Below are 14,896 nucleotides of genomic sequence, written 5' to 3'. Positions count from 1 at the left end.
GCAGGCGGCGTCAGGCGGGTTGGTGTTGAGGTGAGTTGTTAGTAGTAGTAGTAGTTACATAGTAAACACTGCAAGTGATGGAAGAAAAGAGAAAAAATAAAATAAAAATTTAAACTTAATATCAAATATTTATACATTACGCTAAGATAAACAACAATTAGTTACAAATCCCAAATATATTATATACAAACTTACAACTCTAAATTACACCCAAAACATTAGTAGCGGATACCAAGGATGGTTAACTGTCTTTGCACTGTGTTTCTTATTTATCAAAGACGCAGCTTCCTCAGAATCAGCTACTCCAAAACTCTAAACTGTCCTACAATTTTGTGACTATGGAGGGAATTGAGGCAGGTATTTAGCAAACCTGAAGAAACATGAACAATTTTTCTTTACAGAATTGGCAAAAATCCTCCTAAAGGGGTCAACATGCAGAACATGGCGAAGGGCAAACGAATTTAAAATAGATGCAAGAATGTGTTGGTTGAAGGGCAATTTCGCAGTAGCTATGGATGCATATACAGTGGCAATTCTACAAGAAATATGGCTTATAAGAAGTTTTTGGGTGTGAGAGAGAGTTGAACCAATTGGGAGGCCAAGATATGTGACACTTTAAACTGGGTCAATCATAGAGGGACCGAAAGTCATCATAATTGGAACGGCACTGCTTTCACGCCAGGTGAAAACAAGGAACTTACACTTCCCAGTGTTAAATTTAAGACCAAGGCTTAGGCATTTGTCTTGCAGGCTTTAAAAAAAATTCAGAAAGTCGTTCAGCACATTGGCTGATATTAAGGACATCATGAGCATATGACACAAGAGAAGCATTGATACCATTGGAAATGCAGGAAGATGACCAATTTTCTTGGGGATCAACAACATATTTGTTAAATAGAAAAGGAGAAGAAATTGTGCCTTGGCTGGCTCCTCTTCAGACAGAGATTATTCTAGCTCAGGGAATCGGTTCCTCAGGTTTTGAAATAGGGATCTTAAGACAGAATTGAAGGCAAGAGTACATGTCACGAAAAGCCTTAATAGTGGAAAATATTTCTTTTTGGTGGACATTCTTCTTCTGTTCTTCTGGATTTCGTTTTCAGGAGTTTGGTTTTCCAGACAAGGATGCTTTACCTTACCTCAAAATGTAGCTAGGAGCAATTTAACGATTTCTCCTTGTAGAGCTCCGGGACGATGACTAGTTGTATGCAGGTTCACAGGTGACCAGGTGCTGTTGCATCTTCGCTAGCATCCCAATTGAGTTTACACTTTCTGGAGGACCACTCAACATCTAGCCTTTGTTTAAAAACATCAACGGATTCAGCAGTAGCCTAACTGTTTCATTAGATTAATTAAAAAAAAATCGAAAAATAAGTTTTTCAGTAAAGGCTATTTTAAACTTAAGCAGAGCAGATACAAATACCTGTTAAAATTCAAACTCAAAACAACTAGAAATTATTATTAAAGAATAAATGAAACCCAGAACGAACAGAAATTAAATAAACAATCATAGCAAAAAAAATACAACAAGTAATAACATAAACGAATAAATAGATCTTAAAGCGAGTTATGCTTAGATTGAATATGAAACTCAAGCTTAAACAAAAAAAAAATATTTTGCTATTGAAGCATAAATGAAACTTAAAATGAACAGAAATTAAATACAAAATCAATGCAAACAAACATACAATAGATACTAATGTAAATGAAGAAATAAATCTTAAAACGAGTGAAACAAATTGAATATGCAAATCAAGCTTGAAACGAACAAAAATCACTACAAACAAGAGTTTGGGTATCGCCCCCTTCTCTCACTGTAAAAGATCATTTACAGTTGTTTCATTTATTCTTAAAAAGTAATTTCTGGTCGTTTTGAGTTTGAATTTTAACAGGTTTTTGTATCTGCTGAGCTTAAGTTTAAATAGCCTTTACTTTTCGTTGAGAAACTTATTTTTCGGAAAGTTTTTTTTTAATTATTTTTTGTTAGTTTTTTTTTTTGTGGAAGCTATGCGGCTCGGTGACACTGGCACGGTTAAACTTGAGTTTTGTTACTCCATGTCAAAAGCCAAGGCTATGCAAAATGGTGTTAAACTTGGATATGAATATTTATCTGTGAAAGAATATCTGTCGGCACCTTGGTACTGTCTAAAATACCGTTCGCCAGACCATAAAGTAGCTGATTGTGCAAGTTTGGTTGCAAAGTGTGCACACTGTGCGGGCCCTCATATTTCCACCAAGGATTTTCCCTGCCAGCTTGATGCAAGATGTGCCACTTGTGGTGAAAATCATGCCTCCTGTAGTCTTAGATGCAAAGTGCTGCTGAGAGATATCATTGCCAAGAAGAAATGAGTGTGCCTGTTTTGATTGTTTTGCTTAAAATAAATGGTACTCATTTAAAAGAGAATGTCATTGATGAGTTGTGTGACCAGTTTGAAACAGTATGTCTTCAAGAACACCTCCTGACTTCTACTAGTATTAACGTGTTAAATAGAAGTCGTAATCATTCCGTTTTTACAACTAATGCTGAGGTCACTTTCGGTAGACCTTCTGGAGGCCTCGCGTGCATTGTTAAGAATAAACTGAGTTTGCTCTCTCCAGTGTGTTTTCACAGTGATAAATTCATTCTTGCGGTTCGGTTTGGTAATACTGTGCTGATAAATGTGTATCTCCCGTGTAACAAAAAACTATTTCCGCTTTAAACGCGTATATGAAAGCCTCGGCAAATCTTAAGGCTAGTCTTGCGTCTGTTGCATCGACTGGTTATGATTTAACACTGGTTGGTGACTTCAATACAGATAATACAATTCGGTCAATTCGATCTGATCTAGTCCTCGATGCTTTTTCCGCTAATAGAACAGTTGAGAAAAGTGTTGATTATTCATATATTCACCAATCTGGAAGTTTGTCTAATATTGACCATGTAGTTTCCTCGCCAAATATTAATGTATCAACTTTTCTTGTTCATGAAGACGATCGTGATATTGACCACCTCCCGATTTCGTTCTCTGCTTCACTAGTCGCTTCCCATTCTACTAGACCATTTACACAAAGTTCTAAGTGGTTTTACAGGAATAACTGGAGTAGAGCTAATTTTGCACTATGTTGTCCGCGTTATTGGGTTCTATAAAAGTTCCTTACCATTTGCTTCAAGTTACTGACCGTTTCTCAAATGATAAGCAGTCTCTAAATGAATATTATGATAAAACAATTTGGTGCTTAAAACAAGCAGAGGCGACTGCTTTTCCTCTAGAAAAGATTAAAGTTATAACTAGAAAATCAGAATGGGTTTTGGACCCAGAATTAAAAGTTGTAAAGAATAAAGCTAAGTTTTTGGCAACAAATATGGGTGTCTTGCGGTCGGTCAAATCGAGGAGTTGTCTTTGATCTGAAGCAAAGTACCAAGCGTGCTTATAAAAAAGTTTATGGCAGTCTAGGGTATCTGGTTTTGACTTTCCTGCGTCGAGAAAGGAGTGGTCTCATGTTCTGAATTCGGATAAGCTTAGTAGTGTTTTTTCTGAAAGTCCTATAGCAGTTCATACTTGGGTGTCGTATTATAATGATATTTTCGGCAAGGTGAACCGGGAAGTTGAAAAGCTTTTTAGTAACCTTCTTGAGTCGGGTTTGCCTAATCGTATTTCTCAGAGTAATGTACTACCAGTTTCTATTGTTGATATGTGTCAAGCTATTAAGAACATTCAATCTAGCTCTGTTGATAAAGACAGAATTTATTATTATCATCTAAAAGTAGTTTTCCCAACTTTGATAGATCACCTTCAGCTACTGTTTCAGATGTGTTTATCTACTTCTATGGTTCCCGACAGTTTTTTCTGTGGCACAGTCACCTTGGTTTTGAAGCGTGGAAAGACTTCGTCAGAGTGTAGTTCTTATTGACCAATTACTGTTTCGTGCACTCTTAGCAAAGTTTTTGAATATATTCTTCTCCCTTTCATTTCAGAAAATGTTAATTTTGGTGAAAACCAATTTGGCTTTCAAAAAAGGCTGGGATGTCAGCACGCCCATCGTGTTCTAGCTTCCCTCCTGTTGCAATCTGTTAATAATAAATCTCCTCTTCATATCTGTGCTCTTGATCTTTCGAAAGCTTTCGATAGTATAGTCCACTCACATGCACTCTATTCCCTTTTTTCCAACAATATTGAACTTTCTATTGTTGTTTTGTTACGTACTGGTATTCTAACTCTTTTATTCGGGTAAAATGTAATGGAGTAGTTTCTGATTCAAAGGTGTTTCTTCGGCGTGGGGTCCGTCAAGGTGGTGAGCTTTCTCCAACCATTTTTAAGTTATGTATTGCTCCTATCCTTTCATCCTTGCCTTCGACTTTCATTTCTCATGGAATTGACGTCTCGTATCTTACTTATTTGGACGATATACTCCTTATCATTTTTTCTAGGGCAGGACTCTCACATGCTGTCAGCTGGGTCTTAAATCAATTCAAATAGATTGGGCTTATGCTAAACGTTGAGAAGTGCAAATATACTTCATTTAATTCGAGTGCGAGTCTCCCTCTTAACTGTGGTTTTTTCTCTATTCCCTGTGTCTCTTCTTTTCAGTGGCTTGGTCTTCACATTACTAATAATCTCAAAACACTTCGGGCTCTGACAGTTTCTAATGCAAAAAAAAAAAATTCAGATAGGGTATTCAAAAATTTCTGCAAATATAGAAAGGTACAATAGAAAAGCACTTGGGAAATTTATTCTTCATTTTGCGATCATTCTATTCTTTTTTTATCTGGTTTTCTTCCAATTCTGAAGGCTAAAGATCTGAATTCCATTCGGACTTATTATTTTAAATTTTCTCGGTACCTTTTGTGCCTCCCTCCGTGGTTCCGGAACCGGCACCTAATATCGCGATTCGGCCTCCCTGATTTACGGGAAAAAGTGACTGTGCTTGCGGGAAAGCTGTAGTTATCTACAGCTCTTACTGCGCACCACAATATATGTTGTTTTATGTAAATAATTGTTAAGTGTGCGAGTTTGCTTTTTTGTTGTTTTTTTTTGTTCTTGATGTACTCCGCTTCTTTTTTATAGTGGGTAATAAATAAATTATCATTATTATTATTATTGCAAAAAGTTTCAAGTTTTCAAAAATTCCTTATTTCAAAATCAAACTTTTTTAAAAAATCAAATGTTCATCAAAGTATTAAAACTGGTATCAAAGTAACAATATCAAAGTGGAAAAAATGGGTTTGTGTCAACCTCGGAGTTGATTTTCGAACTATTTTTAACAAAATGGCTAAAAATCTCAAAATTTTTCTCGGATGGATTTGGGGGAAAATGGTGTGGGTGGGGGGCTGAATGCTCTTCGATCTCTTTTGATCCTTTAAAAGGGAACTAGAACTTTCTATGTTCAATCTAATGAGCCTTCGCTCAAGTTTATACGACCATTCCTTCGATAAGAACCATATATACTCCCACAGTATAACTTACAACGCCTGTCCCTGGGAGGTTGTGTCGACCGTAGTTTTAATATCTGATGTTTGAATTATTTTTAACAAAATGGTAACCTCACATTTTTATCGGATGGGTTTATTTATCCAATAAACCCAAAGGCGTGGAGGACAAATGGGGGCTAGTTGCCCTCCGATCTTTTTTTACTCTAAGAAGATGAATTAGAGCTTTTAATTTCCATTCAAATGAGCCCTCTTTGAAGTTTATACGAGCATCCCTTGCATAAGAACCATATACGGTCCCAGGACATAGCTTGCAATGCCTGCCCCCCGGAACCTGGGAGGTTGTGTCGACACCGGAGCGTTTGTTATCTGACCTTTGAACTATTTAAAAAAATAATGGCTATCTCAAAAGTTGTATCAGATGGGTTTGAGGAAAAAAGGGCGTGGGGGAGCTAGGGGTCCTCCGATCTCTTTTGACTCTTAAAACCTGAACCAGAACTTTCAATTTCCATTCAAATCAGCCCTCTCTGAAGTTTGTACGAGCATCCCTTCCATTAGAACCATATATGCCCCAGGACATAACTTGCAACGCCTGCCCCCGGGCACTGGGTGGTTTTGTCGACACCGGAGTTTTTTTTTTATTTGGCCTTTGAAAGATTTTTAACAAAATGGATATCTCAAAATTTTTATTGGATGCATTTGGGGGAAAAGGGGCGTGGGGGGATAGTTGCCCTCCGATCTCTTTTGACTATTAAAAGGTGAGCTCGAACTTTCAATTTCCAATCAAATGAGCCCTCTCTGAAGTATATACGAGCATCCCTTTCATAAAAACCATATATACCCCAGGGGCCAGGGCATAACTTACAACGCCTGCCCCGGGCCCTGGGGGGTTGTGTTGACACATCAGTTTTGTTATCTTACTTTTGAACAATTTTTAACTTAATGGCTATCTCAAAGTTTTTATCGGATGCATTTGGGGAAAAGGGGGCGGGGGGGGGGGGGCTAGTTGCCCTCCAATCTCTTTTGACTATCAAAAACTGAACAAGAACTTTCGATTTCCAATCAAATAAGCCCTCTCTGAAGTTTTTATATACATCCCTTCCATAAGAACCATATATTCCCCCAAGACATAACTTAATGGTCTTTGAACTATTTAAAAAAAAAGCCCATTTCAAAGTTTTTATTTGATGGGTTTGAGGAAAAAAGGGCGTGGAGCTGGGGGGGGGGCTAGGTGTGCTACAATATCTTTTGACTCTTATAAAGTGAACTAGAACTTTCAATTTCCAATCAAATGAGCCCTCTTTGAAGTTTATACGAGCATCCCTTCTATAAAAACATATATGCCCCCAGGGCAAAACTTACAACACCTGCCCCCGGCCCTGGGGGTTGTGTCGACACTGGATTTTTTGTTATATGTTCTTTGAACGACTTTTAACAAAATAGCTATCTTAAAATTTTTATCGAATGCATTTGGGAATAAGGGCGTGGGTGGGGGGGGGGGGGCTGGTTACCCTCCGATATCTTTTGACATTAAAAAGTGAACAAGAACTTTCAATTTCCAGTCAAATGCACCCTCTCTGAAGTTTATACAATTATTCCTTCCATAAGAGCCATATATGTCCCCAGGGCATAACTTATAACCCTTGCCCTGAAGACTGTGGGGGAAATGTTCTGCTCAAAGGCATAATTTCCAGAGCTTTCAGTTCCATTGAACAAAATGGCTATCTCAAAATTTCGATTGTATGTGTTTGGGGAAATGGTGGGCGTGGAAGGGGTGTTAGTTGCCTTCCATATATCAGAATACCTTATGAAGAAATCATTGAGTCCCGGCAATATTACAATAACACAGAAGATTACAAACAAGAGTTCATAAATAGAATGAGGAAAACTTACAAGATAGTTAGGCAAGAGTTAGAAAAATCTAAAATAAGTCAAGAGATAAGAAACCTACCAAAAATTAAGGGAGAAATAGATTTCAAGATAGGAAATTGCGTCCACCAAAAGAATGAAGCTAAAACTGACAGAAAAAAACTTTCCAATAAATACTCTGGACTGTATACAATAATCAAAAATATGACAACAGTTTTACTTTTAAAATGAGAAACCCCGATACCAGAAGAACCTATAAGGCACACGTTAGTCAAATAAAAAGAGCCAAATTTCCATTTGACTATTAAAAAGGGCACTAGCCATTTAAATTTCCAATCAAATGAGCCCTTTTTGAAGTTTCTATGACAACGCTTTCTATAAAAACCTTATATGCCCCAGGGCATAACTTACAACCCTTGCCCTGAGGGCTGTGGGGGGGGGTTCATCCTCAAAGACCTAATTTCCAGAACTTTCAACTACGTTGAACAAAATGGCTATCTGAAAATTTTGATTGGATGTGTCTGGGGACACATCCAATCATTGGAGCCGTATGGCCTTTATTATAGGCAACGCTATAGCGTTGCCTCTGATAATTTGTTCCAATTATTGACAATACGTGTTGAGAAGAATTGAGTACAGACTCTAGAAATTGTAGACTGCTCGACAAGTTTCAGGTGAGGCCCTCTTGTTCTTGAATTGGTATCAACAGTAGGGAATAACGCTGGGAGAATATTAGCTCTCAATATGGCATCCCCTCTATTTCTCCTGTTTTGATGTATTGTGTCTTAGGGATTGCAGTTCAACAACATGAGAGAAGGGGGAGGAGAAGCCCTCCTTTTACTTCAAACCCCTCGAAACTTGGGATTGTTTTCAGTGGAAAATGAAAGCAAGTATTAGTGTCCTTATACATGCCTTTTCGAGTATCTTGGTGATTTCTCGGTCTGTACAGTCTTCACCAATAGTTTTGAATAGGTCCTTTAAACTGACAGAGTCAAAAGCAATGAAGAGTGGTTAATAAAATTACTTGTATTTGTTGATAGGCAAGACAGATTGTTAACGTATGTTCAGGTGAGCCCATGCTTGTTCTGAAAGCTGCCTGTTTGTGATAGATTAACTTGCCTTGTGCTTCATCAAGTTGATTTAAAAGAATGTAGCACAAGATATTCACATCATACACAATTAGGAAGATGCCTCTGTAATGTCCATATCACTTTTTTGTAAAACAAAACTAAAATTGATACTTTCCAGTCTTTGTCGCCCATATTTGTACAGGCAAGTCAATCAGGCAGTACAGTGGACTTGATGATAGTGAGGCCCTGTACATTTTGGTAGGGACTTTTGCATCCTATTCAGGGGTTTTCTTATTCATTGTAAACTTTGGCACTTTTGGTCTCTCTGCAAAACCTTTATAGGTGGGGATAAACAGTAAAGCTCTGAACAGAGTGGGGCAGAGGAAGGGCGTCCACAGCTGTGTTGGCTGCTAACGGTTTGATGATGTTAATGAGTTATCAGTAGCAGTAGCCCAACGAAGTGCTCTTGCCTGTGTATTATAATTTTTGTTATGTTTAAATTAGTTCCCTAGACTTGTCTTTCACTTTGCCTCTTCTGTGGACTTTTTCAGCAGTTTAGACATTTTCCAACTATATTAGCTTTTGGAAACATTTTCAAGTTTATTTACCATACTTGACAAATCCTGTTCACTGTCCTGTTTCAGTCACTACTTAACTGCTTTCCAAGCCAAGATATTTTAAAAAGCCCCCCCCCCCCAAAAAAAAATAATATAAATGAGACCCACTACTGAGGAAAAATATACTGACATCCCCTCCAACCATACTTTTGGTTGTTTGAACCCATGTCCTTGGCAATGGGAGGGTGTAATTAGCATGCCCTAATGTAAAGAGAAATTATTTGCAGGGGATAAATAAGCCGAAAATTGCCAAAAATTACCAAAATTCAGTGAGTTGGCCAAAATTCAGAGAGCAAACAAGACTGGGAGGGGAGGGGGGTAGATAGCCCTCCCTATGTATGCACCTGTGGATATAAATATGGCCATGTATTCTTGCAGTATTTAGAATTTTAATTTGCTTTTGTAAATTAGTTAATTACAACATACAGCTATGTCATCTAAAATAGGATATGCTGATCTTTGGTCACTATTATAAAGTCTGTCAAAATAATTACCAGGTTTACAAGAAGAAAGACTCCAAACAGCTTGAGAGCCCACTTCTTGGACCAATCCTTTACTTTCTAGTGAAATGGGGTCAACTTTTTCTGGCTGAGCTTGCACAATACCAGGAGTTGCCATTAAGTTAGAATATAGATGAGAAGAGAAGCACAATCCTCAAACAAATTCCTAGAAAACAAATATGCTTGTTAAAACATAATTTTTCCTTATTTGTATATTTCTGTTGTTCCTTATTTTTGTCTCCTGTTCCATATAATGTCTGCATCTTTGAAATGAACAACAAAGATATGAATAAAATCTATAATATAGTCTTGTTCACCTAAATTTTCAATTTCTTGGCATAAAAATAATAATATTGTGTGAAACTACAATGTTTTGCCTTAAGAAATCCTTTAAAAGATTTTAATTCAATACAAATGGCAGACATATTCACAATTTTTTTATAATTTTTATTAAATCTAGACACAATTTTTGTTGTTTTTCACTTTTTAACAGACACGAATTTACATTGTATTGGCATGGTTTCTATTTATATGTCTTTATTGACATTTCATAGATACAATTTAAATTTTTGAAGTAACTTTTTGTCATTGATTTTGGAGGACTCATTAGTTTGAAGCACTAATTGGTCAGAATTATGCTTCTTCTACAATAGAATCTATGAAACAACTTTAAAATGTTGAAAGGTCTTCTCAGAATTGGTTAACCAGAAAGAAATCTGATCACAAATATGACAAGAATAAGGACCAGCCTCAGGGATGTACACGAGGAGGAAGGTCCCCTTGAAACGCAAACTTTACTTGATTTTGTTTTCTGCTATTACTCCCCTCCCCAGATTTTTCTTATTATGCCCCTTGTTATAGCCTCCTTTCTTATTGCAGAAAAAGGTTTCTGGTATTTATTTTAAAGCTTCATTTAATTAAACTAATTTGCTTCATATTTCATAGAAGTATGTACAGTTATGTATAAGTGCAAATCAACTATTATGTGGAGGGGGTGCCAGATAGCCCAGAGGGCAAGGGTTGAAAGTTATGCCCTGGGGGCATATAAGGTTTTATAGAAAGTTTTGTCATGGAAACTTCAAAAAGGGCTCATTGGATTGTAAATTGAAAGGGCTAGCGCCCTTTTTAATAGTCAGAACAGAATGGAGAGCAAATAACCCCCCTCTCATACCCACCATTGCCCTATACATATTCAATCAAAGTTTTGAGATGACCATTTTGTTCAATGTAGTTGAAAAATCTGAAAATTATGTATTTGAGGATGACAAATCCCCAAGAGCCCCCAGGGCAAAGGTTGTAAGTTATGCCTTAGGGCAAAGGTGTAAGGTTTTTATAGAGAGCATTGTTGTAGAAACTTCAAAAAATACTCATTTAATTGGAAATTGAGAGGGCTAGCACCCTTTTTAATAATCAAAAGTGATTGGAGGGTAACTAACCCCCTTTCATGCCCACCATTTTCCCAAACACATCCAATCAAAATTTTCAGGGAGCCATTTTGTTCAACATAGTTGAAAGTCCTGGAAATTAGGTCTTTGAAGATGACTCTCCCCCTAGAGCCCTCAGGACTAAGGTTGTAGGTTATGCCCTGGGGGCACAGTTATGCTGTCCAACAGAACTTTTGAGATGGCCATTCTATTCAAAATAGTTTAAATATCATACAACATGGCTTTTGGGGTTAAAACAAACCCCAGAGATTAGGGGCAAGGGTTGTTAAGCCCAGGGGGTATTTGAGGTTCTTATGGAAGGGATGGTTGTTTAACTTCAGAAGAGGCTCAGTCTTTCTCCCTGAAAAAGACTATGTAAATATAAAACAAATAGAAATTAATCAAAAAAAAACTTTTTCCACAAAATAAGTTTTTTTTTTAAGTGAAGGACTCCATTAAACCAAAAATGAAAAAAAAAATCAAATAATCTACCAAGCATACAACTACCAAAAATCAGTATCAATAAATAAATGAAACCCAAAACAAACAGAAATTAAAATAAGTCACATGCAAACAAGCAGAAACTAATCTGAGTAGGGTTCTAAACCCTGTGCTTTCTAAAAGCTAGCATATAATTTGTACTTTACTGAAAATATTCTTTTAAATGTTTTAAATTTATAACTTTAAGAAATAAAAAATTAATCAAGATTTTAAGGAATAAATATCAGCATATGATTATTAAACTGACAATGCACATTTTTTTCAGTAAGTTCATTTGCATTCTGTTTAGTAAAGTGAAAATTATATCCTGGCTATTAGAAAGCATAGGCTTTAGAACCCTACTCAGATTAATTTCTGCTTGTTTTGAGTTTGACTTATTTCAATTTCTGTTTGTTTTGGGTTAATTTATTTATTGATACTGATTTTTGGTAGTTGTATGCTTGGTAGACTATTTGATTCTTTTTTTTCATTTTTGGTTTAATGGAGTCCTTTACTTTTTTTTAAAAAACTTATTTTTTTCAAAAAGTTTTTTTTGATTAATCAATGATAAAAACAATGACCTTAATCATTAATCGTGTGCTTGCAAAGGAGGAATTCAGGCAAGAAGCCTTTGGAATATTACAATGTCTCTAATTTTTCATCCATTTTTCTAGCTTATATAATTTGCTCATTTTTGGGAGGCGTATCCCACCATTAAACAGGCTACTTGCCCTCTAAGCCAGAATTTTGTGCACGTGCATGGTTTTGTTTTTATTTATATTAAAACAATTTTACAGAATGATAAAGCTAAATCACTTAAAATTAATTTTCAAAGAAGATTCAGTACTTATGCATTAGATGGTCATTTCTATATACTGCTAAAGAAGTCAAGTTTGCTTAATGCTAAAGAAATACAATTTTGTAGGATGAACATATAATAGTTTATAAACAAATTTGGGTGATATATTTGCACATTAAAGTGGGGGGGGGGGGGGGGGTAAAGCATAGCATATATTAAATATGTAACCTAACCTAGGTACCTTCCCTGTCCCCTAAACCCCAAAAAACAACAATTTAAAAATCATAATGCAATGAAAACCATGCTTTGCATTGCATTTCTCTATAGCAGCCTCTCACAGTTAACCCATCTGGTGGGTTTTTCATGACTGGTTTCCTTGCACAATATATAAAAGTGACCATCTAATGCAATAGGCCTAAGTACCAAAGATTCAACTGCAAACTGAATATAGAAATTAGGGTATTTGTTTAGCCTTGTGTCATCTCATAAGGAGACATGTTAAGAAAACAATTCTTACTTTGAAATATGTATAATGATCCTAGTTCTTATATTATCCAATGGGAGAACCTTTATCATCAAGTCTTTCCTCTAAAAATCCTCAAAAGAGAAAAAGTTTCCAAAAATCACCTCATTGAAAATTCAATGCTTAAGTCTTTTGAAATTGCCGCTATAAACTACCGCCAAATAAGTTGTTTTATAGATAGCGTTCATGCCAGTCTTTTTAAAACTTTTTTTAAAAAGAGCAGTGGAGCAAATACAAAATTTTAATAGCAGTGGCAAAAATCAACCTACCCTAACCTAACCTTTTTATATACCACTACTTTTTCTTTAAACACATTTTTTGACACACATGCTAAATGCTATCTATAAAACAACTTATGGCAGTTTATAGCAGCAATTTAAAAAGACTTAAGCATTGAACTTTCAACGTGGTGATATTTGGAAAATTTATCTCTTTTGAGGATTTTTAGAGGGAAGACTTGATGATAAAGGTTCTTCCGTTGGATAATATAAGAACTAAGATCATTATATATATTTTAAAGTATGAATTGTTTTCTTAACATGTCTCCTTATGAGATGACACAAGGCTAAATAAATACCAAAATTAGGCCTATATTTACATATTTTATAGATTAAGTATAGAGTTTTCATAATTAAGTAGAGGAAAAAATACTTTACATAAGATTCAGTCCAAATTTACAATATAATGACAATATATTGAAAATTAATTTACAATAATATTATTCACCTAGCCTATAATACATGTTAAAGCTGTACACTAAATAAAGATTTTAAGGATAGGCCAAGGGTACTACTAATAAATAAAAAATCCATAGGGATTGATCTCTTATCATTTAGGCTAGGCATATTGTAAATGTTCTAAAACAAAGCAGCTTATTGGTGCCTTGTTATGCTGGCTTAAAGGCATGACAATTCCTTATTAGGTAGGCTAGTATTACTTTCTGCAAATCAGTGCAAACAACTTCTAGCAGCTCAATCTCTGTCAAATTTGTTTAGGCTATGCAAATTTCAATGAACTAGCCTAGGCTAGGCCTACTGTTTCTGAGACAGAAAAAAAGTTTTTGGTTCTCATTGGCTGTCAGTAAATTTTTCACTAAAGCATCCCTTTTAGATTTAATAATTAATTTACTGATATGCTAGATCACAAAATTACAAAGCAATAAAAAAAAATACAAAGATATAAGCTAGTGATAAATCACTAGGGATAGCCACCCAAAATCATCTATGAATTTACTCCCAACTACATACAGACTAAGACTCAAGCAAGATTCCTAGGCTTGGTGTACGTAGAGCCGCCATTAAAGAAACCAGAAGCTTGTCATTTTTCAAAGAGCAAGAGCATATGTGTTATTTTTAAACTTTGAATGACGAAAGTTGAATTGTCAGATTGAAATATTTTCCTCGCTTTTCGCCGCCCTGACAAAATTGCTAGCTAACAATTTTACTTTTCCCAAAGTCCCGAAGAAAATCGTCTTGCACTTTTCTTAGCAAATAGAATCGTTGTTTGAGAAAATTACTGACGGATTTCTAGTAAAATAAACATTTATTCTCAATAGTATCATCGAAATTGGCTAGTTTCATTGGGTTAAATTCTCATTTTGTTATCTTAGCTAGATCAATAATTTAAGATTGAAGTTTTGTGGCCTTAACTATAACCAAAAGTTCATGAATTTACAAGGACTATAACCACTTATGACTCTGACTACTCATGACTGCGAACGTAACTACTTGTAACAGCAACTATGACTGAAACTACTTGCGACAGTAACTGCTACTGCTTTAGACTGTAACTGCAACTTTGACTGTGACTACGATTTCTAGCGGTTTCGACTAAGACTACAACTACTTGCAAATGCGAAAGCAAGTACTTGCGATTGCGGCTCTTGTTTCTACTGCTACTATAATGGAATTAAATGAGAAGGAATTAAGTGCATAAAAGTTTTCAAAATGCTTTATATACAATATCTTAAGATTCTGAAGAGCGGAATAGGGCTTAAGTTGAACCTTTCACGGAAAGCTGAGTGGGATGTAGAACTAAATCAAAAACGCTAAGTGTATCCAGATTTTTGAAAGAACGTCTGTGCAATATCCCAGGGACAGGTAAGGACATTATGTAGAAACTTTCAAGGCATGCTGGGGGGATGTTAAATAAATTAAAAGACTCAATGTGAATCCACGGTTTTCAAAAGGATGTATCCGTGATATCTCAAG

General features: G+C 35.8%; 1 protein-coding gene across 1 annotated transcript in view; it reads right to left on the bottom strand.

The window, feature by feature from the left end:
• The window catches only part of APC10 (anaphase-promoting complex subunit 10), a 36,906-nt gene extending 22,865 nt beyond the window's left edge, over positions 1-14,041 (bottom strand). Inside the window, exons 1-2 of the mRNA XM_089108029.1 lie at positions 13,934-14,041; positions 9,455-9,626 (exon numbers count right to left, since the gene is read on the bottom strand). Of these exons, the coding sequence (XP_088964155.1) occupies positions 9,455-9,578 (124 nt within the window). The 5' untranslated portion in view covers positions 9,579-9,626; positions 13,934-14,041. The remainder of the gene's footprint in view (positions 1-9,454; positions 9,627-13,933) is intronic.
• Between the last annotated feature and the right edge of the window lie 855 nt (positions 14,042-14,896).

The sequence above is a fragment of the Artemia sp. Qi Xiang Cuo genome, chromosome 2, assembly GCF_049724085.1.
Source record: "Artemia sp. Qi Xiang Cuo chromosome 2, ASM4972408v1, whole genome shotgun sequence".
NCBI classification, from domain to species: Eukaryota; Metazoa; Arthropoda; class Branchiopoda; order Anostraca; family Artemiidae; genus Artemia; species Artemia sp. Qi Xiang Cuo.
Note: the sequence above shows the minus strand (reverse complement) of the source record. Positions and strands in the feature narration are given on the sequence as shown.